General features: G+C 31.5%; 1 protein-coding gene across 7 annotated transcripts in view; it reads left to right on the top strand.

The window, feature by feature from the left end:
* dop (microtubule-associated serine/threonine (MAST) protein kinase dop) overlaps window positions 1-27,484 on the top strand; it is a 256,094-nt gene that overhangs the window by 210,004 nt on the left and 18,606 nt on the right. For all 7 annotated transcript variants that reach the window (XM_080158449.1, XM_080158448.1, XM_080158447.1 and 4 more), the window contains 3 exons: window positions 5,279-5,452; window positions 9,779-9,868; window positions 24,183-24,311. In XM_080158449.1, the coding sequence (XP_080014575.1) occupies window positions 5,279-5,452; window positions 9,779-9,868; window positions 24,183-24,311 (393 nt within the window). The remainder of the gene's footprint in view (window positions 1-5,278; window positions 5,453-9,778; window positions 9,869-24,182; window positions 24,312-27,484) is intronic.

The following is a 27,484-nucleotide window of genomic DNA, read 5'->3' as shown; positions in this document are numbered from 1 at the left end:
TTTTCCTTTGAGAGTTGGTCGTTCTAGTTTCATATTTATCCAAACAAATATTTAACTTCTTATTAAACTCATTTACTTTTAAAATAGTAGTAAGTTTTTTTTCTCTCCCACTATCTCGTTAACAACTTCACTGTTTGAGTTGTCCATTTTAGGGAAGTTTCAAAAGACTGAATTTTGGCGTCCTTGTTTCTTTATTAATCTTGTGAAATAATTTTCTAGAAATAAAATGCTTCATTTCACTCAATTTAATTGAATTAAAAATCAATTTTGTGATATTTTATGATATTACTATCGATATACTATAGTATTTAAATATCAAATTCAAAGATTTTCCTGTATTTTTAATAAAACAAGAGTAATCATTAATGAAAATGGTACAGATAATGTTGAAATATTTTTCGATTCGTAATTTTTTACAAAGGGATGGGGTGATAATTATATTATAGATCCCGTAATCCAACTTTCTAGAACACTAGGAACTATAACAGATTCGAGTATTATGAAGATAAATTGAAATAATCATCTTTTCCCATATTCTAAAAAAATCCAAGTTTTAACTTTCTTTAATTGATTGAGAGATATCTACTACAATAATAAGACGGTTCCTTATGAACCAAATGTATAGTATATTCACTGCTAATCAAATTTTGAATGTTAATTTAAAAATCATAATAGATTATGAACTATTTTTCCACCTATTTAACCTTTGATATACGTCAACATAATTCAATTTTTCTAATTTTTGAGGATTTATATTAGTTACATAGGTAATTAAATGTTTTTCATTATTTTATTCACTTTTTAAATTATTTCTTTGAAATTCTAAAGCTTAATAAAGAAAAGTGTTTTCATAATGAAACATATAATCTATAATACAAAGTAGAATTTTGTCTGTCCGTCTGTCCCTTAAGATCTCTGTAACCACTGAACCGATCGGATTCTACTCTTCAGGGAATATACCTACTGGTCCTGTGGTGGTTTTAGGCTATTTTCTTGGGGGGTGGGAAACCCCCAACCCCCCAAAAAAAACAAAAATTCCCCCGCCATTTTTTTTAATTATTTAAAAAAGTGGTGGAGTGGGGAATCTCCAGGTAATAAAAGATGTAATTTTACCTCTTGGAGCAAAGCCCCTAGAGGCTAGGGGCGAAGTTGCTAGTTAGAAATAAGCTATTATCAATTAAAAGGGATTTTTAAACTTTTTGAAAATTTAATAGTAATGAAAATTCTGTAATGTTCTGCCGTTTTAGATATCTTTAAAACACAGAAAAAGCACTTACAACTACTTAGGGCTTAGCTTTAAATGTTTAAGTACAACAACTTTTTGTAACTTTATTGGATCACTTGTACTATAAGAATGAGAGCAAAAAGTTAAGTGCATTAAAAAAGAAACAAATATTCTTAAAACAAATAGTAGAGTAATGTATATATTTCTTGCATGATTTTATACGCTTTGGTTGCATAAATAAAATCTTATAATTTTAAGTGACTAGGTATATTTCTTCTAATATAAACTGATTTTAGAAAATAATTAAGACATCATTTTCCATGACGGGTTAGAATTATTTTGATTCTTTAAGAAGAAAAAGCGGATTTGTGCCCAAAAGGGGAAAAGAACACTTTAATAACCATTTAAATTCCACTCTTATTTTTGTTTTTTAAACCTATGTCTTTATCCCTGATTGCACTTGTTAAAGTAAACAAGATTTAATCTCTTTCAGGGATAAGTGATACAGAATTGGTCATAAAAAAAGGTGTTTTGCTCCCTTTGGGTGTAACTGTCCTCTGTATTCAGGGGTATTATCGGATTAGACAACTTTTGTTTAACTTTTAAAAAGTTCCTGATTTTGTTTTAGTTGAAATCAGTGTTTCGGAGCCGGAGCCGGGAGCAGCAACATTTTTGGTGCAGCCGGAGCCGTATTTTTCGTTAAAAACGGCTCCGGCTCCAGATTACCTAGCTAAAAATGATTTTTTAAAAGTAATGTTATAATTTGGCAACGGTCCATTTCTATATAATAAACTGAAAAACTACTGTTACTTAACAAAATGACACACATCCTTCTACTTTTATATAGCTTTAATCAAATAAAAGCAAAATATTTTATATTATTTATTTCATTTTATCAAATTCAATAATGAACAAAAATGATATATTAATTTAACGGTAGGATCCGGAGCCGGAGCCGCATTAAAATTATACGGCTCCGAAACCCTGGTTGAAATGTCTTGGCCTTTATTAAGGTGCATCTATAGTCGATCGGTATTTTGGATCTTTAGATAAAGATCGTGTAACCAAGGGTCTATTGAATGTAAGCTTTATTACACAATGCAATACTTATGTTAAGTCATATCTAAAACTACCTTTAAAAAGTATATTTTAAAATCAGTTTATCAATCCCTACATTTCTGGATTTTAATCTGTGTACATTAAAATGTTTGTAACAATTATCTTTTTTTGATGTGTCAGAACTTAATTCACTTTTTGATGGGGGCTGCAATTGAGTAATTGGTGCCCCCCCCCCCCTCCCTTACCTCATAAGCACGTCGTCGCTCAACTTCCGCCAGCTAGCAGCCATTCTTCTGCGGCGTAGCTTTTCTATAATCATGCTTATAGCAAAAATATGAAAATTCTGTTGAATTATAAAGCTTTGTATATGAATTGTTTATTTTGTTTACAAGTGCCTGCGCTCTAAGCATCTAGTTTGGAGGAAATTAAAATAGCCTAGATCAATCACAAGACCATCATTTTAAAATGCATTTGTCTAAAACCAACTCCGGACCCACATGAAGATTCCATAAAATGGGATTATCAATTTGTTTAGTGGTTTACGAAATCTCAAGAAATATTACTATTATGTATATATGATAGTTAGTGATGGCAATCCGTCAAATTTTTGGTCCGGATTCTTAAAGAATCCGTCAAAAAAATAGCGGATTCCTTGGGGATTCCGGATTCTTATTTTTGGTGGATTCTTAATTCTAGCAGTATTTTAAAAGGATTTAAAAAAAAATAAAAAATTAAGTGCTACACATGTCCTAAAAATTAATGTTCTTGGTGTTCTCTATAATTCACTTTCGATAATCTAACCAGATTTTAAAAGATTTTATATGTAATGATGATAATCTTTGCCTTCAAAAAGAGGCAGTTGAAAGAAAAAACTCAAGACGCTAATTTTAGCCTACCAATTAAGAATCCGGAATCCGCTATGAAAAAACGGATTCCGGATTCGGATTCCAAAATTGGCCCAAAAATTGGGCGGATTCCGGATCCGGATTGCCAACCCTAATGATAGTATTTGACAACATTGGTTTATACTGACATATTTTTGTCATGTTGTTGCGCCTTTTATAAACTTGGAAATTATAATCCTATAACTAATAAATATAAATACTAGAATCCTATATCTACCATTTTGATATAAATAGTAGAACCTCAAGGTTTATTGACAGTGTTAATAAGGCTGTGTTCCTATGGACAATATTATAGTTGTTGAGACTTAAATGATTTGTATCTTTTACCCTTTTAAATAGAAAGTTTTTAAAAAAGGTTTTTCTTTGCAAAAAAACTTTTTAGAAGTATTTTAAAATAAGTGTTCTTTTTTGTTGTTTTATGTTATGCTAGGCTCGGCAACTGCTAACAAGTCGCGATAAAATTGGCATTGTACATCTTTAATCTTGTCTTAATATAGCCGTTTTGCATTTTTTCCGCAGCTAAATAACATTAAATTGGCAGCTTCAGCGGTGGCTTAGATGTTTGCGGCTAGAAGGTCCTGATGTTATGTTATATACATAATTTATTTACCTCAGAGATACATAACAATATTTGCTTTATGGGAGGAGGGAGGGGGGGGGGGTGGCGGGTATTTGGCCTCTCATTTGCGTCATATTCCTAGATAAATGTCCATTGAATCCAGATATACACTAAATATGCCTGAAAAATAGCCAACGTAATTCATGTGGTTAACAATGTTATTAGGTCAAAAAACTACTTCATGCTAAGGTGCTTTTTGTTCATTAAAAATTTTAAGTCCCTTTAGCAGTTCTATATTTTTTACAGCTGTGTATGAAACCTATGGCAAGACAGAGAAATAGAGAAGGGAGTTATTATGTTATTTTAGATGAATTGTTTGCAGTTATACGTTTATGCAATATAACCTACTAGGGTTAAAATGCCACTTACGTTCGCAATGCTGTTATTTTTATTATGTAGCAGTTTTTCAATAAATTTACTTACAATTTTTATCCAATCTTAAACATTTATATTCTGATTATTCAGTTCTGACACTATACAAGTGTTAATGTCCGTTCGTCCTACCGTTTCAGTGCTTCGCTGTTATGGATGTTGTCATCCTTATATATGTAAAAACCTTGTCCTTGTAAGCATTTAAGTTTTTATTTAGTTGTTATATATCCCATTCTTTAAAAGGTTTCATACAAAATAACTTGCTATTTTTAAACCCGAATTATGCTGCTTAAAGAAAGAAACACTTGTTGCATACCTAGAATGAGAATATTACATACAAATCAAGCTTGTTAGAGAACACAAAGAGATAAAACCATTTTTTAATGGGGAAATAGTCAGGAAGGGATGGGACATTGGACTGTAAATTATTCCAGTACCCAAAGTTTTATAAACATTCTTAATCATTTGTTGCTTTGAAATCTTTGTGTACTTTTATTAATCTTGATTGATTGGATCAAACTAGAAGTGTCAATAATTTTGCTGAAGGGGTTATTTTGATTATCCTCATTGAGAAGTTTTCCTATAGACCCTTATCTTTTTATATTTACCTAATACCTAATCGTTTTTCTTAATCATTATCCTTGAATTTATGAAAAATAATATTGAGAACACATTATTAAAAATATTTAGATTCAAAGAGTCTTGTAAAAGCCCCGCCTTTCTTTGATAAGCTCCGCCCCTTTTTGATTTACAAATGCACTTGTATCAATACTTGATTACAAGTAACAACTAGGATAAAAATATGCATAGAATAAACAAAACAAAGAGTCAATATCACCCCACATAAATTTAGCATTATAAGACCATAGAACATAATTAAGCTACATTCATTACTTTTTTAAAATTACAAATTATCAAATGTATTTTACAACTTATAATTGGGAAAAAATGTAAATTAATTGTCTTATTTTCTTGTTAAATCGGAGGACACTTGACTGAAAAGTATACTGGTTCCCAAAGTTTCTTTAACACGTTCTTTCATTAGTTGGCCTAAACACTTTCGAAATTTCTTATCCTTTTGACCATTTTATTTTTCAGTTCTGGATATGGAACAACTCCTGGCTCGAGCAATGTGAGCAGTCAGTGTAGCAGCCAGGAGAAGCTGCACCAGCTGGCGGCTGGCAGAGAAGCGTTCTTAGCCCACGGCGGCAGCCATCACCACTCCCTGCCGCCGAACGCCCACTGTCCGGCGGAAACTCAATCGTTGCACAGGTTAGTTCAGTTTTCTGTTTAGAAACTTGTTCTGCTCTATGTTGGCTTAAAAATTTTTTGCGTTTTTTATTGAATTTACAAACCTTAAGTGTCCATACTATCTCACCAATGATAATCTACACATGGGTAAGTATTATGTGAATCCTAATCGGCGGGATGACCAAATGTCGAGCTTATAGCAAATGTTTTTAATCTACAGGAAAACTGTTCTGAAAATGTGAAAACTAATTTGAATTATGCATGTTCATTAAAAATGTTAGTTGTCACTTTTTTTTCTGTCCACCTTAGAGAGACAGGACAGCAACAAGATCGAATATATTCATAACAAAAAATGTTGTGCCAATAAAAGAATAATTTTGCAGTTTTCACATTACAGGTTTAGATATTTAGCAATTAATGTAAGCATGCTTTTCTATCAATAATTTGATCATGTAAGAACATATGTTTCAAAGTACCTCCTATAGATTTAGTGGATATAAGCTTTAGAGAAAAAAATGCATTTAAAAAATAACTAAAATAATGAGATGGCTTTTCCTTATTAGTTTTCTTTAGTAATAAGTTATGTAATTCATTCATTTAGTTATAGACCTACGGATTTTAAAGGTACTAAAACAAACAAAAATTTTCCTGTTTTTTTATGTTAAATAACGACGACGGTTAAGTCATTAAAAATTCTAAATCAATAATATTAATTTTTTTGAAACTTTACGGATACTGTCGTTTTAAAATTTCGCAACTGTTTTAACGTCTAGACTCTGTAATTACTATAGAATGTATTCTTAACAGTCGTACGGATATTCCCTAGTTGTAGAGCAGCTATATAACTAATTTATAATTCTATTATTTTTGTGATAATATAACTAATTTTTGCCCAGACTAGCCAGTGCAAAATATGCTTTAATTTTGTATTGGCCTATAATTACAAACAATGGATAATAGATTTGCCAATTTTATATCTCTATCATAAAAGCATCCAAACTTGTATTTTTGTCAGGGATATAGGGACAGACTATCATAAAAGCATTCAAACTTGTATTTTTGTCAGGGATATAGGGACAGACTATCATAAAAGCATCCAAACTTGTATTTTTGTCAGGGATATAGGGACAGACTATCATAAAAGCATCCAAACTTGTATTTTGTCAGGGATATAGGGACAGACTATCATAAAAGCATCCAAACTTGTATTTTGTCAGGGATATAGGGACAGACTATCATAAAAGCATTCAAACTTGTATTTTGTCCAGGGATATAGGGACAGGAATATGGACTATAAATTAAGATTTAAAATTACCCAGGGAGTGAGGGGACATTGGGCTGTTTATAAACTCTAGTCCCCAAAGTCTCACAATGTTTTTTTATTTGTTGGGGACTTTCATTGAATTTTGATTGGTTGGTTCATTTTTTGAGTGTCTAAATGTTTCAATAACTAATTGTAATCTACAGAAATAATTTTGTGTATCATCATTGGGGAAGTACATCAATTTATTGGCAATTGTCTCTATTTAGATACCTAAAAATTACCCCTCCAGTATATTAAAATTATTGGGGGGAAAGTTTGGATACTGTTAATTTATTCAATCCAATCATGATGATCTAATCATAAACCCTAAAACCAACGAATGGCTGAACGAGTTTATAAACGTTAGGAAAGTATTATTTACAGTTCATTGTCCCCTCGGTCCCTGCATTTAAAATGGTCACTAAATGGAAAACTTACTAATATGTACAGTAAGTTTTCATTAGCAAAGTTTGAAACTTGATTTATTTGTGCAAAATTTTCGCCTTTTTCCATAAGAGACTGGAATTATAAAATAAATGCGTTTTAAATATGAAGTAAACACTAACATTACTATGTTTAAACCTACAGAACTTTGTATATTATTACTTTCAATAAGGATATATTTTTCAGTACGCTATGCGTACATATGATACAATTATTTGTATATAATCTCCTCTGACTACTTACAGTTACACGTACCCGCTCGCTAAACAAGTGATAAGGTGTTCTAAGTAAACAGCGATATATATTAGTTTTATAAATAGCGAGATTTATATATTGTACACTAAGTTTAAATTGGGATATATTTATGAATTTTTATAAGGTAAAAATCGGGTTAAATTATTAATTTTATATAATGTTTTTTTTATATTCCCTTAGTTTCTCAGTCAGGTCTAAATCTAATTTTTGTTGGAACACAAAAACGTCTTTGTAAGAGGAGAGAGTAATTATAATTATATTTGATTTAAAACATAAATGTGGTCTATATTGTTTTCATACATTTCTACTAACAAAAGGGACATAAGGGGACTTGCATTTGTTTTTATAAATCTCTTAAATGGCTAAAATAAAAGGTTACCTATACTTTTACTATGCTATTTTAACATAAGTCCAATAAATTGAAGATGAATAAATCCCCATATTTACAGTACAGAAGTCATGTGCAGATTTTTTTTCTCCATTAACTGGCTGGTTTTAAAAGCTTATTTCCTCTCCCTTTTCCTTTTTATATAACTTTTTAAAGTCTAAAACACAGAATTTCCCTTTTAAAAGTAATTTTCATAGATAGGTCGTTGTCTTTTTGATCGGTTAATAGTTTTAATAATTTTAACTTTGTCTTTGTTTTAAATGTAATACATGATAATATTTTGCCTCTAGACTCGAGGGGTTTTTATTCTAAGTCATTTAGAAATTAGCATCAAAGGGGGGGGGGGCGAAAGTGACACTTTTTGAAACCAAAACTAAAAGTCAAAGGAACTCAACTAAAAAAAGAGTTACAGGTCTGAGATTTTGCATGGCAGTTGCTTTATAGGGGTACAATATGGAACTGTGAAGAAACGGCGGCGCAACCGCCGAAAACCGCCGAGAAAAGGCAAAAAAAAATTTCGGCGGGAAACGGCGGTTGCGCCGCCGTTTCTTCACAGTTCCATATTGTACCCCTATAAAGCAACTGCCATGCAAAATCTCAGACCTGTAACTCTTTTTTTAGTTGAGTTCCTTTGTTGATTTTTAGTTTTGGTTTCAAAAAGTGTCACTTCCCCCCCCCCCCTTTATTCTTCAACAAATAGCCTTAGCTGTTTTGGGATCTTTTGTAACTTCTTTTAGAACCAAAAATTAAATGAATCTTTTTCTGGATTTAGATATGTGGGTGTTATAACGCTTTTTGTTATGTACGTACAATTACATTTAAATATGCATATGTTATAGGTATTTTTTTGCCAAAAGATACGTAATCTGTTAAAAATATTTGAATAAGATAATACTAGTTAAATTTGGTTGATACCTATTCTTATATTATGCAAATAAATCTCATTTATACATCCTATGCAATTTTTTTTATTTTGACATTTTCCTTATATGTAGTCGAACAGGAATGCTAATATCCATGTCTATGAATCTTTTTTATAATTATAAACATGAATGATTGTTGAGCTGAGTTGTTTATAGAGCTATTGACTACAGTGTTTACATGTAAAGGGATGAGATACCAGCCTTGCAGGAGAAATGTTGGAATGAGCTCCAATTCTTTTATTTAAAAAAATATTTATTATTAGATATTTAAATACGGCAGTTGTCCTACATTTTTCTATTTTATTCAATTAATCTAACAGTATGCCATAAGGGGAGGTTTGTGGGGGGGGGGGGGGGGCTGTTTTCTTATTGGTATTTCTATAGGTTAACGCCAATAATATACAACCAAAACTTTTACTGTGCTGGCCCTAAAATTGGTTATAGATTATCTTTGCTCCTTTTAAAAGACAGTTTTAAGACTAAATTTTGGTAATCTGCCAAATGACACTTTAGCATTAATTTTAAAAATATATTTGCTTAAATTTTTGTTTACATAATTAGTTAGTTTTTCCTTTGAAAGCTCAAAGAAAGAAAAACAAAGACAATTATTATGTTCAATATTAGCAACAACAAGAATTAGTATTTACATTGAAGTCGAGAAATCTGTTGCATCATAAGGAAGTCTTTTTCATTTTAAGGATTATTTTTTATATCATACTCAAACTTTCTGATCATTAAGGCTCATGGGCTGCTTTGCGTAGAGTTGGCGTAAACTTGTTTTGTGTTGTAACTAATGGGAAGTGGGTAAGAAGAGAGGAAAAGAATAAATTTGATTGTGGGGGAAATTTTTAATTAGATTTGTTTGTAAGAATTCTGGTCCCTTGTCCCTGGTACTATTCCATCTAGTCGTTGATAACTTACAGTTTGAATAAAATCATATATTAATCTGCAAGTTACAGTAGAATTAAAACAAAAACTCAGCAAGCAAAATAGTTTTTGGTCGGGATTAAAATTTTCATCATTTTATTGTTTAGGTTTTCATCGAATGATTCCAATCCAAGCCTGGTAGAACTGGAGGATGGGCGCAGGTCTCCAGCTTTCCGACCTAGATCCAGATCCCTCAGGTAGGATACTTTGTTATGCGTTTGACATAGAAGCAGTTTTATTTTTGTGTAGTAATTTCTTTAAGACAAAGGTTGTGCAAATTGGGGTCTTGATTTGGTCAAATTACGAAATGTCTTTAAACGTTGTAGTCTGTTTTTACTCTTAAGTGAAGCTCCAAATTATTTTTAACAATGACAAAATAAATGATAGAAAAATCGTTGCTATCAGAATTATTTCTTAAACATGCATTATTTTTAATAAAAAGTTTTACTATGGTTTTTGTACATATAATGTTTGCATCTTATGATACATAAAGTGCATACTGGTCCTACATAAAAAATTATGTTTTTTCAATACTAATAAGTTTCAGTTTAAAAGTAGCTTAACTACTTTAAAATCTGGTTTTTTCGTTCCTTAGACTTGCAGGACCTGTATATTATGTTATGTATGTAATATAGAATATTGCTTTTTATAGAAACAAGGATGACAACATCCATAAAAGCGAAGCTCTGAAACAGTAGGACAAACGGACATTAACACTTGTATAGTGTCATAACAGAATAATCATAATATAAATGTATAAGAGTCAAAGCAAAATTGTAAGTAAATTTGTTGAAAAACTGCTTGATTCAGGATAATGTTTATGGACATACTTACATTTTTAGGACTTGATTATAGAGTTGCTTCGCTTATTAAATTATACTTTGTTGTCCCATGAATTAATATACCAAAAATCAGATCAATCGGATGATTAGATCACATAAAAATTTGTTGTTAAAAAAAGTAAAAAAATCAACATGTTTAAAATGGACGTACGGACATTATGGTGATGATTATAGAGTTGCTACGCTTTCTAAATCGTATCTAACTACTAAAGGAATCACTATGTAAAATTTGAAATCGATAGGACAATTCTAACATGCCAAAATTAACGAAAAAAGCTATCCGTTACGGACGTACGGACGGACGGACGTACGGACGGACCGACCCTAATTATAGAAAAGCTTCGCTTTTAATAATGGGTAGGTATTTTATATCCTAATGCCAAAGCCATTTCAAAATAATATACCTTTGAAAATTATTCTAATTTATGTTGCTGTATTTCTTCTTGTTATAATTTTTTTGCAACAATGAAAGAACATTATCATAAAAATGCACCATACAGCAAAAAAACACACCCAGAAATTTCTCCTACAGCTTTAAATCAAAGAAGGCCTTCTATATTCTAGCCTAGGGGACGAATAAACATCATGCACCTCAGGGATGGTTCTTCTCCTTCAATAATATTAAGATTAACTTGACTGTGTTCTACTTTAACCAATAGGACATTAGTTCAATCCTATTATATAAAGTAGTAAGCGTTTTTTGTCTGTCCCGAAGGATCTCGCTAACCGCTGAATCGATATTGTTCTCCTTTACAGTGAAGCTTCTTATAGGTCCTGGGAAGGTTTTAAACTCTTTTTGGGGGGGAGGGTGTCTTCACCCCCCTCCCCCCCAAAAATATTTATTTTACTCTTTTGAAACTCAAATTTTAAATGGGATGAGGTCGACTTTTCCCCCTCCTACCTTAAGTGCTCCTAGAGGCTTCTAAGGGTGTATCCGCTAGTGTAACATTAATCTAAATCTGGCCAATCAGCGCATGGTATTCTAAGATCATGACCAATCACATTGATCTATATCTTGTTTTTTTTTCTTTATCTGGCCAATCAGAGACTGACATTCTCAATTCTGAATTAATAATAAAACCAATTTAACCAATAACAGAGTTAATCATAACATTCTCATGACCAATCATGGTTTACTATTCAAATCTGACCAATTATAGTTTCTCCTTCAATTTGCCAATTACATTGTAATATTTATATTAATTTGGCTAATCAAAAAAGAATTATTTTATAAGTTTGACACCTGTCCTACATTTTTCTTGTGGTTGTATCACTTCCCTATGCATAAGAGAAATAAACAAAAACAAAAAATAATGATGCCACGACCCTTGCTCCTTGAGGCCTGTAGAATAAAAGTGTGTTAACCTTCATATAAACATATGAAATCATGTGATAGAATATACGCGGACAATGTGAAAATTACAGGTTGTCTTGCAATGTCGCGCAAAACTTTGCCTTATTTTAGCAGAATACTTCTAAGAAAAATCTTAATTGACAAGTAAACACTAAACAGACAGACATCAGATGGACATATCAACTTTTAACATTATTTTAAGCAACTTTTCTTAACGCAATTGGCCATATTAAGAATGATTTTTATGGTTTGCTATTTACAAAGAAATATATTTTGCAATATTGTATGCGAACTAAAATTACCTACTCTATGCCAATGAAATGAATATTTGCAAAAATGCTTGCAGATTCAAACCACGGAGTAGAAGGACAAGATTTTTGCCTATATTATAGCTACAGGATGTAAATATATGTATATTATGACAGGGGTAAAATTGTCAATTTAGGTTGTTAATAGGAAATCATTTATTGGTCAGTACGTTCATCCAGTATGAGAGGATAGGGTAAAGGGGGTGGATTGTGGGATCGTTTTTTTAGCCAGCTACAAGTTTTACTTAATTAGAGTACATGATTAACTGTTGTAAGATCCAAGTAATAATCAAGCCACCGATAAATAATAAATGTATGGATGGAGAAATTATTTTTACAAAGTTGGCATATCCCTGTTTTCTGTTGAGTGAGTGAGACCAATTGCAAAATGAATGATATGCGAAAATTAAAAAGTTTCGCCATGATTTACCTAATAGATATTTAACATTAGATCACTTATTCTAGATAGAGAATTAGTGGTCATTGACAATATTTTTTATTAGCTTCTACCTAAAGTAAAGCTTTAAAGATCAGAAATGTTCAGGGGATGGGGAGTGGCAATGTATTGTACATTTATAAGGGTTTCCTCTAAAAGGATTGATAATAATTGGCATTACTGAAATATCATAGACATTAGGTATTAATACTAGAAACCTATGTCTACGGTATTAGGTATCATAGTTTAAGGTCTTGTTTTGATATGATAACTGCCAAAAACATCATTTTTTGTTGTAAGTACATTTAAAACTACTTTATTAATGAGCTCTTAATTCTTTTTAATGGGGACAATAAAGTCAAGCAAACTTTGTTTATTAAACAAGTTATCTATTACATATCTCTCTTTTTTTATATCTATGCTTGAAACTTTTTGGCAAATTAAACACACCGCCTGCTTATCATACACACTTTTTTATAGTGAAGCTGCACTGCAAGATTGTTGTGCTTGTCAGTATGTCTTCTAGTAAGATTTTCCGTAGCTTTAACGTAGAAAAAAACATATGTATACGGCTATAGATATCCCAAAGTATAGACTAGCTTTGCTACTTAAGATTTAGAATAAATTGTGATCTTTTAAATTAAAATAGTACCGATCTAAATAAAGAATAAAAAATATATACAGGGTGCGCCACATATCTAGGGACTTTTTTAAAACGGCCATAGCGTCAAAACTACTTGACCAATCAGGACGTTTGACCCCACTATAAAAAGCTTAGGTAATGACCTTTTAGCACAAAAAAAATCTTTGGGCGAAGATGGGCTCGTACTCCGAGCTGGCCGCGCTTATGTTCAACAAGGCAGATTCCAGTTGCGCCGGTGGTATAATCTGGATTCTCAACTAGGGCCCACTAAATCGGACCTCAGCCCATCTGTAGATGAGCTAGCGTTATGCAACTTGCTGGGGATACTGTTAGATACATAAGTAAGACACTAGAAAAGACTAGAGCTCTCTATCTAAAATGGCTTGGCTGTAGTACTCCGGCAAAGTGAAACGTGACAGATTTAGAGATGTCAAAAACGTCAAAAATCGTGTAAAATCGTGAAAATTTCTCGTTTCTCGACGTCAGAGACCCATATGGAACTTAAAAACTCATTTTAGACTATGGGTTGCGCTGACAACCCTAGATAAATCTTCATGCCATTTCTAAAAAGGTAAAGAACGTCATTCTAGCTCAACTGTGGTCCAAATAAGAGCCTCCGTGTCAAAGGGTAGCTTGAAAGTTGGGTGAATTTGGATCCTGCTGTTACTCACATTCCTAAGGAAATGGGGCCTCCCAGCAGCCCGATCTTAATTCAATGGACTTTTTAACCTTGGGCTACTTTGAAGCATGCACCAATAGACGTACCCATACCATAAAGACCTCCCTCATTGCCACTATCAAGGAGAACTTCGCCAGCTTGGACAGTTACATTTTGACCTTGGCCTGCCGGCGGTTGAGATGGCGGGTAGAGGCGGTGATTGATGCTGGCGGCGATTTTATTCAATTATATAATAGTCATATACCTAATTTGCTCCCCAGCTTTTAAAATTTAATAAAATCTTTAAAATTGACGATTTTATGTTCGTTTGTTTACAATTTAGAAAAAGTCCCTAGATATGTGGCGCACCCTGTATTTAAATATTTGACCTAATAAATGTTATTTTCATAATATTTCTTTATAAAGATTACATATCCTATTCATTTGAAATAAATATGTTTATTGTAATATTACGTTAACAAACATTCACTAAAAATAAGTTCACTAAGCATTTTATAAATATCTGACTGACTGACAAAAAGACAAATGCACACAGACACTATTTCATGTCTACACACACACACACGTACACATAGAGACAATTGCACAAATAAGTAAATAAACTAATTCTTATGCATTTAAAATGTAAGTGTTTCACCAAAACAAAATTAAATGCTTCTAATGCAAAAAAGAATTGCTAAAAATAACTTCGTTTTTTAAGATGATAGGCAAAAATTACTGCCTCTTTTTCAAAATTTTTTTAAATATTTTTCTTTTTTAACTTCTTTAATGTACTGGAATTCAACCACTACTTTTACCTTAAGCATGGCCTAAATTTTTGCATATTAGCTGCTTTAAATAAACGCCAAAAAATAAAATTTAGTTGCAAAATGTGAAGCCCTAGCAACGTGATTCTAAGCTGATTAATAAGAGACAAACTGTCTGATAAACATTTCTTAACAGCGCAGCTTCTCTATGATTAGGGTTTGTCTGTTCGTCCGGCCTTCAGTAAAATGAAAAACTTCCTTTTTTATTAGAGCTTGATTATAAAAATTGAATATCTACATTGTTTAAAAGTAAATTAGTCATTAAATAAAATTGCCCTATAAATTAATAAACAATTTCTAATGTTTTTACTGTATGATATTTTACTATACTTTTGGCTTGTTATTGTTGCTCTACTTATGGACATTAATGTTCTTGTTATATTTTTATTTCAATTCTGAAATTTGATAACCCTGCTCTAGTTTCAGTCAGGGAATCAGGGATATGATAATACAGGGATGGAGGGGACACTGGGCTGTTTTTCTGGGGATATACATCAATTTACCGGCCATTTCCATATCAATTTAGATACCTGATGATAATATAAGATTTTTTATTCCCCTTCTTAATTTTATCTTCAAAATCTTTGATTTGGTAACAACAATTATAATGATTTTTCTTGTATTCATTCCAATCCGGTGGATAGGAACCGGTTCTCATCCATATGAAAAACTATGTCTAGCATCGTATTATATCCAGTTTTCTACGAATATAGAAATGTACAATCATAAGATTAAAACTAGTTTTAATCTTATAATTGTAAATTCTATATCCGCGGAAAGCCGTTTATAATTCGATGCGAGAAATAACTGTTATTAGTTTTCAAGTTGCTAACTTTCGATGAATAGGACGGTGGTTAGTTTTAATTCCTGCTGAATGCATAAAGTGACTACGTATACCGTACATACAACCCTACGGACAGACGAATGGATATGCTCCAATTCTAATGCAGCTATGCTTCCAAAAAATAATTATAATTTTCCTTATAGGTATTTGCATTTTATTCAAATATTGATATGCAATATAATATAATATTTATTTTTATTCAAAATACATGCATCATAGTTTGTTTGTTTTTAGTTGCGTATCTACTCTAAAATCAGGAAAAGTCCGCCCTTTATATATATACAAAATCTTTGATAACCTACCTAAATAACAATTATGGCGAACTATATCTTCATAATGACTTGGTCCATCAGTCTATCGGTAATGCTGATATTTGCTTTGCTGCTATTTTTATATTCAAGAGCTTAGTTACTTATGATTGTTATCATCTTTGTTGAGATTTTATTTGGTTTTGTTATAAAGAAAAGAACAGAAGAAATGTATTTGTAATATTAGAAACCAAAAGTTGTAGAGAAACTAAATCAAAAATAAAATAACCGCAAAATACTTATTTTAATAGGTAAATAAAAGATAATTGAATATTCCAAACAATTCACAATAATGAAAGTAGTAAAAAAATTATCTTCCATTAAATTTCCCTGTATTTATGCTTTAAATGCTTTTAATGTAAACGTGCTTTTTCTAAACTACTTAAGGGCAGATTAGATATTTAAACAATGTTGTATTCTCAAGTTTTATTTCCTACAATAAAAATTAAATTAAGAGATTAACTTCAAAATAAAATTTATTCCGAGTAGTGCAACTAATATAAGTTAATAAGAGTATGTCTGTATGTTCTAAATTCATACGTGTGCAAATATTTACGGGCTGTAAATATAAGTGTGTTTTTAAAATTACAAATTAATTGACTAGTTATTTAAAAAGAATGTTCTAATATACATTTATAGGAAAGTGTTTCCTTCTGAATATGAAAACTAAACTGGCCTCTACCACCATCAAGAAGATTTCATCCTGGTTCCTGTGGTTTTTATGCATAAATATATTCATAAATAAAAATATAAATATAATGCATAAAAAGAATATACAGTTTTCTTCAAATAATAACCTAAATAATATCCCAAAACAAAGATGTCACTTGAGACTAATTATGTTGTTGTGTCTGTGTACCCCACCCCACCCCCCTTTCCTGCCACCCAAGTACTTCAGATGTCATCAGCAACCTACAGTATCAACTTTCATATTTATATTTATCTGCTCTGTGAAGAAGGATATCATTTGCGGCCCCAGAATCTCCCCAATTGCTCTTTCCTTTTTATGCTAACTCTCCATTTGTTTTATACATTTGGATACTAAAGGCTTTGTAGCTGGGCCTTTTTCATGCATCTGTATGAAGCTTTATAAATCTGCTACAAGATTCTTGCAGCTGACTGGCGGCTGCCTTAAAAAATGTAGTTTCTACATTTTTTAAGTCCTCAACAATCCACAGAGATCTTGGACTGTGGCCCTCCAACACCCTACATTCTCCAACCTCCACCCTGCTTACTATCTACTTATCAATTCAACCATGTATTAAACTTGCTAATATCATAAAGTTAAAAGTGAAAAAATAAACCACCAAACAAGCTAACCAATGATCTAACAAACAAACGTGCTTAATAACTGAAAAACAAGTACTTTGTAATACTATCTTTAACTATTAAATAATGTATTAATCTAATATGTACTAATTGAACCTAACATACTAACAAAACAATAATCATAACTTTATTTTCTTTGTATATTGTTTCATTTAATGAAATAAATATTCTAAATGTATTTATATTGTAAATTTTTAATGTTGCGCTAAGTACAGACTTAATTATTTTTTTCTCATTTCACTAGAGGCTGTGCTCCTAGAATCTAGAGTTTCTGTATTTTAAGGGGCAAGAAAGAGCAGAAAAATAACCTAAAGCAGGCCCTAGTTTTAAATCTAAAATTAAAGTATTCCTAAAACTATCCTGGGACCTATGTTAAGCTTCCTTTGAAAGGTTAACTCAACTGCTCAGTAGTTATAGAAATCTTAAGCTTTAGATGAAAATTGACCATGCTCTATATAATAGGATAGGTATTTCTTGTTAAATTAATAAAATATAGAAAGAAATATTTGTAGGAAATACGAGAAGTTTAAATTTCTTGAATTGTCAACAAAATTCACACTTATTTCTAAATATTTGCTTAAACAAGCAGGGCTACTCTTTAATTTGTCTTTTTTATGTCTGTAAGTATGTCTTAAAGTAAGATTTTTTTGTTAGTTTGTAAACAAATGCTTAAATTTTCTAGCATCAAATTAATTTTATTAATATGTCCATGTTTTATGATTATGACCGTTCTTGTTTCCTAGTAGAACAACGAAGTTGAAGGTTATAGATTGTTTTAGAATGTGAGGCTAAACGCTGCTTTGCTTTGTACTTGGCACACCACACCTGGTCAGAGCTAGACTTGGGTTACCTCAACTTAAAAACATTTTGTTTAGTTCTAGCTTTTTTTCTTGCTATTGATATGTTTATTTTTATTGAAAATAGCATAAAACTATTTCCTAATCATGAAGCTTCCATAAAAAAAAACACAATACAAAACTTTCAATGATTATAGGTAAACAAAAAGAATGAATTCAAAATACCAAAATATAGCAAAATCATTGGCATAGCGAAATATAAAAAAACAAATACAATAATTCAAAAAAAAAGTTATAGCCCAATTTTCCTACTACCTAATATTTTATTCCTACTTATTACACCACTTTTTGAATTTCTCCTAATAGAAAACCTAAACCTGGTTGAGGGCAAGTGTGAGTTAGTTGTAATGCAGGTCAACTTGTGTGCGTTCCTGCGCTCACGGAACAAAGATTATGTAGGGCAAAGGCCGGACAAGCATTGACTTTTTAATATATACAGGGTGCCAGGCCATTTCATTCTCAATAGAAACAATTGGGTAAAATGAGTTATTTTTGTTAATTGTCCATTTTAAATCCAATGCAAGAGGAAAGTAAAGAACACATGACTTTAGTACATAAATAAGCAGGGAGGGAGGGAACATTGGATTGTTTATTACAATAGTCCCCAAAGATTTATGTATAGTTACGTTTTCTTATTCATTGGCCTAACAACTTTATGGAATATTATTGCATTTTGATCGGTTGGTTCATGAGGTTTAGTGTCCAATCGTTTCAACCAGAACAAAAGGGGTTGTTTTATCTATATACAAAATCGGTTATGTACATAAATTTATCGGCCATTATCTATCTCTTTAGATTCCTGTCTATAAGATTTTATTTGATTAAATAATATACTTTGCAAAGCAAAATAATGATTGAAAATCTTTTTTGTGTACCCCGTAAAAAATAATAACTTGCTTCACTGCTAATGACATCTTATTTCGACCTGTTTTTTTTGCCTCAAATCTTGTTGCACTTTGTTTAGAGTGTAGCAGCTCTATGACAATAATTAGCAATTATCCTTTTAATTGTATCTTTAAAACGAAATAGTATGTAAAATTGGAAGATTTATGTATTACCTAAAGTTTTACAAATATTAGAATTTATTGCATTAAAAGAAGATGGGATTTCTAGTGTTATTATGTTACCGATTTCATGAGCCTTAGTTATCATGCGAATCGTCTACATAGATTGGTCCTGATGTGGGGGGGGAGGTTGTAGAGGCGGTCACCCTGTTTCCAACGAGCTTTGAGAGAGAAAATCTACCCCTTATAACATATTATTGTAGGGGGGTAGGCAACCATCCACCTTAGGAGCAATTCCCCTTGAATGTGGGGGCGAGGCCGCTAGTACTATTAAACTGTGACAGAACTATTCTAGAATTTCTCTACTTTTGCACAGAAAAGTTCTTCATTTTTTTTCTTAAAGAAAACTCAATTCCATGGAAATTGAATTTTCAGTAATGGAATTTTTGGAGCATTTCTGAAAGGCTTTTTATATATTTTTGCGCATTTTATTTTATTTATTTTGAAACGCATTTCATTTATTATATATATAAATAGCTAGGCAGTGATAGAAATTCAATTTAATCAAATTATTCGTCTTTAATACCAATCAAAAGTAGATATAAAATAAAACAGGTTTAAGATAAACGTACTGACCTATTAGAGTTGCCATGCTTATTAAATATCGGTAGTATTTAGATAATGTATTAGCCTTAAAGACAGATAAACAAACCAAGTAGTTGTAGAATTTTCACAGAAAAAAATCCAATTGTCTATCATAAATAGCAGTTGAATAATTTATTTTCTTTTTAAGACGAACAGACAAATTTAGATAAACTTCGCTAGTATGTATTTATGAAAGTTTTTGAATTTGTTAGTTCTGATGTAAATGTTAATATTTATGTCTACATATGAATTTTAGGTTGTGCTTTCCCTTCCACATTTTGTTATATTCACTGTTCATATTCGCACAAAAACATAATAGCAAATTAATAAAAAGAATGATAATTGATGATTATAAAGCCAAGCGTAGGAAGATATGTTAGACTATTATTAATTTGTGTATTTTTATAATAAGTCGCATTGGACGCAGGGTTATGGGCCTAGGGCATCACTGACAAAAGCCCTGCAGGGGCTAGGCATAAGAAAGATAAAAACAAATACCCACCGATTTACATAAGATGTAAGGGAGGTATGTTTTGTTCGATAAACATTACGAGGTAAAACACCGATACATTTTTACGGAAGTGATATAACATGGAAATTGAGAAATGGATAATATCAAAATAGCTAGGTAAACAATTGTCAGAATAGTACATATATACAAAAAGAATAACCTTCGATTTTTTTTATATACCTAAATAATTTTTAAAAAAATTTGTCTTGATTTTTAGACAGAATTTCCATTGGTCAATCTTGTTTTGATTAATCCTTCAGTCTGTCTGTACAGAAGGATCTTGTTTATCGCTAAACCGATATGGTTCTCTTTTACAGCGAAACTTCTTAAAGGCCCAGTGATACTACTTAAACAGGAGTATGAAATTAATAAGTAAAAAAAACTTCAAATAAAAAGTTAAATTTCCATAGGTTAAAAAGAAGCTACACTTATTATTTGAAATGTAGCCTGGAATATGTCCGTGCTTCCCTTAAATGCACAGGTTAATCAATTAAGCGGTATCAGAGTTTGTAACAAATTAATAACCTCATGAAGATAGTCTACCACAACTTATATGTATAAATATACTGTATAGTAAGGCTTTTGTTGTCTGTAGCTCAAGACTTCATAACTGATAGAGTTCTATATTTTTTAGAAGCTTCTTATAGGTCTCTGAATGGTTTTAGGCTATTTAAAGAGGACTATCCACGAACGAGAGCACATGATTCTAAGTACCTTCCAGCATTGATCCTAAGTATTTTCTTTCAGAATATAATAGGACACCATATATTATTAATATATTGACGAGAAAATTTATGTTTCACCATGTTTTTTTAGGTATTTTAATTGATTTTGAAAAATTTTATGAAGCTAATTCTTTTAATAAAATGGATATTTGATGATACATATGCGAATACTCGTGTTATATAGATTGTAAATTAATCCATATTAGCATTAATTTAAACATACATATGAGATATACAGGGCGACCACTGCATACTATATATACTATTTATACTATATAGGATGAATTTGGATACTATATCATACTATATGACAAAAAATTACTATATATACTATATATTATTACCTTTATTTGAACCAAATTTACTATATATACTATATAATATTACATTTATATAACAAAAAACGAATATTGTCAGTTTTTCGACAACGCCTCTTAAGGAGCGTTTTGTCTAATTTTCACAGTAGGTTTTCTCCTATTTCTAGCTCCTGCGGGGGGCTTATTATATACTGTGATACGACAAAAATGCATAAAGCTCTACAGTAAGAAAGAGATGAAGAAAATCCTTTAAAATATATTTTTGTTTGTGATTATGATATAAATATCAGTTATTTTTCATAGAAATAATTTAGGGTGAGGGGGGAGTTTTGCCACTTTCGCTTACTCTGTAATTATTAGGCTAGGTATTAATGTGAGACTATAGGTTATTTGGGATAAAAGTTTACTTTTGGGTAGTAGTTCTCTTATATTTAATAATTTTTTTGATAAGTCTCCAGGTTCAGGTGCTGCAGGCTAAAAGGTGGTTTCTGGACAGGTAGAAAAATTGTTTAATTTAGAGAACAACTTATTAAACAGAATATGCATCTTTTATGATGTTATTAGCTTATCTGAAGAAAAAATTAAAATTGGCCTCCAATTCTTGGTCTTACAGGCCACCAGGTCCACTTTGGACAGGTAAAAATTCAATTTTTTTGTTTGAAGAGTTAGAGGTCAACCTATAAAACAGAATATGCATCTTTTTGGATTTTATTAACATATCTGAAAAAAATTTTAAATTAGCAACCAGGGTCAAGCCCTGCAGGCCTCCAGGTCCCCTCTGGACAGGCAAAAAATCAAATTTCTTATTTTTTGAGGTCAACTTATGAAACAGAATATGTATTTTTTTGGATTATTAACATATCTGAAGAAAATACAATATGAATAGGCCTCCAAGTTCAGGTCCTGCAGGCCTTTAGGTCCACTCTGAACAGGTAAACAATAAAATTTCTTAGATGAAGAGTTAGAGGTCTATTTATATAACAGAATATGCATTTATTTGGATAATATTAACATATCGGGATCCAAGATCAGGTTCATTCAGGACAGGTAAAAGATTCAAATTTATAATTTGAAAAGTTAGAGGTCAACTTAAAAACAGAATATGCATCTATTTGGATGTTATTAACATATCTGAAGAAAAAAATAAAATCCGCCATCAATTTCAGGTCTTCCCTGGACAGAGTCTACATGGAGGCCTGCAGCACCTGGACCTGGAGGTCAATTGTATTTTTTCTCCAGATATGTAAATAACATCTAAAAAGATGCTTATGGTGTTTTATAAACTTACCTCTAACTCTATAAATAAGAAATTTAAATTTTACCTGTCCAGAGTCCACCAAGAGGCCTGCAGCATCAAAACCTGGAGGTCGATTGTCATTTTTTCTTTAAACATATAAATATCATATATAAAGATGCTTATGTTGTTTAATGAATTAACCTCTAACTCCTTAAATTTAAAATTTTTATTTTATTCGTGTCCAGAGTCCACCTGGAGGCCTGCAGCACCTAAACCTGAAGGCCAATTTTATTTTTTCTTCAAATATATAAATAACATCCAAATATAAGCTCATTTTGTTTACAAATATATACCTACCATTAACTGTTCAATTAAGGGAAGTTTGTTGTTCAACTCTCCATGCAGAGTCTGCAGGACCAGAACTTGGAGGTCGATTTTTTTTCTTCAGTTATGTTAATAACATCCAAAAAGATGCATATTCTGTTTTATAAGTTGACCTCTAGCTCTTTAAAAAAGAAATTTGAATTTTTTACCTGTCCACATAGTGGACCTGGAGGCCTACAGGACCAGAACTTGGAGGCCGATTTTAGATTTCTTCAGATATGTAAATGGCATTCAAAAAGATGCCTATTCTGTTTTATAAGTTGGCCTCTAACTCTTCAACTAAAAAAATTATCTATAACCTGTCCAGAGTGGACCTGCAGGCCTGTAAGACCAGAACTTGGAGGCCTATTTACATTTTTTCTTCATTTACGTTAATAACATCCAAAAAGATGCATATTTTGTTTTATAAGTTTATCTCTAACCCTTCAAACAGAAATTTAAATTTTTTTTACTTGTCCAGAAACCACCTTCCAGCTAGCCTGTAGCACCTTAACCTGAGACCTATCCAAAAAATGATTAAATATATGTGAAATACTAACCAAAAGTAAACTTTTAACCTAAATAACCTATAGTCTCACATTAATACCTAGCCTAATAATCACAGAGTAAGCCCCTTATTTGTGAAATTGCTTTGATAAAAGCTTTGCTTTGAGTTATTAATGATGATGTATATACTATGTATTACTAAATAATTCTAAGTCCGATACTATATCATACTATATGTGTTCAAAAAAATATACTATATATACTATATGGATTTTAAAAATATACTATAAAAATACTATATTTTTTTTGTTTTGGAGTGGTCGCCCTGGATATAGTAAATGTGCTTTTGACTTTTTTTATATTTATTATTTGACAACATGGACAATTAAAGACACCCCGAACTCAACAAAACGTTTGATAGAATTTTAACGAAAAATGGTGGACATTTTGTTACTTTTCTTCAACTTGAAGTGGTGAAACATAAATTTTCTCGTCAATATATTATTTATTGATAGTGACCTATTATATTCTGAAAGAAAATACTCAGGATCAATGCTGGAAGGTACTTAGAATCACGTGCTCTTGTTCGTGGATAGTCCTCTTTTACATCTAAGTTTGGTTTAATGCTATTCTCATACTTTCTCTCTCATTCGAAAACGTAGCTCCTAGATGATAGAAGCGCAGCCGTTAGTGTACCTATTGGACTTATCAAATAAAAAGACATGTTTTTATAAAATGGGTTGATCACTCCGATCTATGTTATTTAATATCTATGATAATTATCTTTTTTGTTCAGTTCCCCCATCCGGACGCCTCTGATTGACAATGAGATCGTGTTGATGAACACGCTGTACAAGGAGAGGTTCCCGAAGGCCACGCAGCAGATGGAGGAGAGGCTCAACAACTTCATCTCCGACAATGAAAGGTAACGATAGATTTTTAGAGAGGCAAAACTATGGAAGACTAATCAATATTTATCAAAAAGTACCTAACGTTGTAAGCTAACGAATAAGAGTGTGTGTTTTTGAAACTCTGGGTACAAGCATAATTTATAGACCGATTTCCCCTCCCTTTCTGATTAACGTGAATGTTACATTGGCGTAGTGACGAATGACGGGTTGTGGACAGTCGAACGTATGATCTAACTCTATTTACAGAGTAGCTTCGTATTATATTTGATAATATTTATTCTTCCAAGCTTCTAGTGTACAAAATAAAATATATTAGATTACCAAGTTTCATCTCATAACGTGTAGAAAATACATTTCAAGATGAAAAATATTTTTGTGTTTGTTAAAATTACTTAAATTTTAGTTGGTTCACAAAAGGAAAGAGAAATAGAATTACGTTTAGGGACAGGTTTTCTTGAAAACAGGGACTATTTTGTCCATGTCAAAAATGGCATGGATAGAAAAGAACAGTTGACTGTAAGAACTCAAAAACTGTAACCAAACAATACAAAAAAACACAGATCTTGTTGGCTAAGTTTGATGGATTGATGTACTTACGGACCCTCGTAATAGAGTAGCTATACTACTAAAATAGTAAAATAGTGTATAAAATTAAAATAGATCTGATCTTATTAATAGCTTTACATTTAATTCTTATTGTTGCACTCAATGACTACCAAAATATTAGGCAATTAACCAATCCAGATTAAACAACATGACAATAATATGTCAACGACATGGTTTTATGATACTACATATAATGGACTAAACCATTAAAATTAGATGCCGACACATTGCATCCTGGTACAACAGGGCATAATCAACACTTTGTTAAATAAGTTTTATTAAAAATTGTTTTTATGGTACTTGTCCTTTATGGAATGTAATTTGAGAAAATGAAACTCTGTCTCGGTTTCAATAACAAAGGTTTTAGATTTAGAGGACTATTCAATCATCTAAAAGTCTTTAAAAATAAGAGTATAACTTATTGTAGGGCAAGGATGAAAGATGATCTAATCAATCTAACACCCATACTTCCCTTAATAACTGTAAAGCAGTATTTTATTGACAAGAAGAGGGAAGAATAATGTATCGTTCATTGTCATATCCCTCCTCTAGTACCTTTCATTACTCTATATTTTATACTCAATTGGCGCATCTTTTGTTTTTAAGTTTTGGGCTGTAAATTAGATGAAAAAAAGTAGAAAGAAAGTTGAAAAAGATAAATATACCTGGATAACAGGGATGAAAACATTCATTCAGAGCCAAGCTATCTTATGTAGAGGGAGAAGGGACTAAGTGCTGTGTATTACAATAGTCCCCAAAGTACTATAATAACGATACCTTATTCGTTACCTTTACACATTGGGGACTTAAGTGAATTTGGATTGGTTGGTTAATTAAGTTGAGTGTTTAAATGTTTCAGCTACTAATTTTAATCTACAGAAGGGGTAATTTTGTGATTTTTCATTCGGGGTTGTATATCAATTTATCGGCCATTGTCTTTTTCCTTTAGATCTCTTGTAAATTATACTGGTAATTTAAGATATTAAACATTCAGTTGTGAGCAAAAATTAAGTACTTAAATTAAATCATAATTGGTTTAGCTTTGTCCAAACTTTTTCAACAATAATATTAGTTAATTTTAAAGGTATATACAAGACATACATACAAACCAAAAGATCTATAATTCCCTCGGACTTTTAGAGAAACCTTTAAAGATTTATATTGAGTTGCTACGCTACAAAAATAACAGAAGAATGAAAGTTTAAAGAGATAAACGATAAACAAAGTTTTGGGAGAAAAAAAATACATTTACAATACAATGAGAATTTTACAAATGTTAATGTAAACAAAGATTATATCTTACACAAACATACACAAATTTTTCTAAAATTATTTCTAAAGAGGACTATCCACGAACGAGAGCACATGATTCTAAGTACCTTCCAGCATTGATCCTAAGTATTTTCGTTCAGAATATAATAGGACACCATATATTATCAATATATTGACGAGAAAATTTATGTTTCACCATGTTTTTTTAGGTATTTTAATTGATTTTGAAAAATTTTATGAAGCTAATTCTTTTAATAAAATGGATATTTGATGATACATATGCGAATACTCGTGTTACATAGATTGTAAATTAATCCATATTAGCATTAATTTAAACATACATATGAGATATAGTAAATGTGCTTTTGACTTTTTTTTATTTTTATTATTTGACAACATGGACAATTAAAGACACCCTGAACTCAACAAAACGTTTGATAGAATTTTAACGAAAAATGGTGGACATTTTTTACTTTTCTTCAACTTGAAGTGGTGAAACATAAATTTTCTCGTCAATATATTATTTATTGATAGTGACCTATTATATTCTGGAAGAAAATACTCAGGATCAATGCTGGAAGGTACTTAGAATCACGTGCTCTTGTTCGTGGATAGTCCTCTTTGGTAATGTTTCTGGGTGGTTTTATACTTTTTTGCCTCCCATTCCTCACTTTTCGAAAACAGAGACGCTTGTAGTGTTTAAAAAGTATTAATAATTAAAATATTCAGTATGTTTAGGCTGTATGGTCCTGCAGACGAGATAGACATACCTCCAGACAGCGTAGCTATTCTTATATTTGCTATGTTTAGGCTGTATGGTCCTGCAGATGAGATAGACATACCTCCAGACAGCGTAGCTATTCTTAGATCTGTTATGTTTAGGCTGTATGGTCCTGCAGATGAGATAGACATACCTCCAGACAGCGTAGCTATTCTTAGATTTGTTATGTTTAGGCTGTATGGTCCTGCAGACGAGATAGACATCCCTCCAGACAGCGTAGCTATTCTTATATTTGTTATGTTTAGGCTGTATGGTCCTGCAGATGAGATAGACATACCTCCAGACAGCGTAGCTATTCTTAGATTTGTTATGTTTAGGCTGTATGGTCCTGCAGATGAGATTGACATACCTCCAGACAGCGTAGCTATTCATAGATTTGTTATGTTTAGGCTGTATGGTCCTGCAGATGAGATAGACATACCTCCAGACAGCGTTGCTATTCTTAGATTTGTTATGTTTAGGCTGTATGGTCCTGCAGATGAGATAGACATACCTCCAGACAGCGTTGCTATTCTTAGATTTGTTATG

The sequence above is a fragment of the Acartia tonsa genome, chromosome 4, assembly GCF_053477335.1.
Source record: "Acartia tonsa isolate MP-2025a chromosome 4, ASM5347733v1, whole genome shotgun sequence".
Taxonomy (NCBI): domain Eukaryota; kingdom Metazoa; phylum Arthropoda; class Copepoda; order Calanoida; family Acartiidae; genus Acartia; species Acartia tonsa.
The sequence above is the reverse complement of the archived record's forward strand: the minus strand, read 5'-3'. Positions and strand labels throughout refer to the sequence as shown.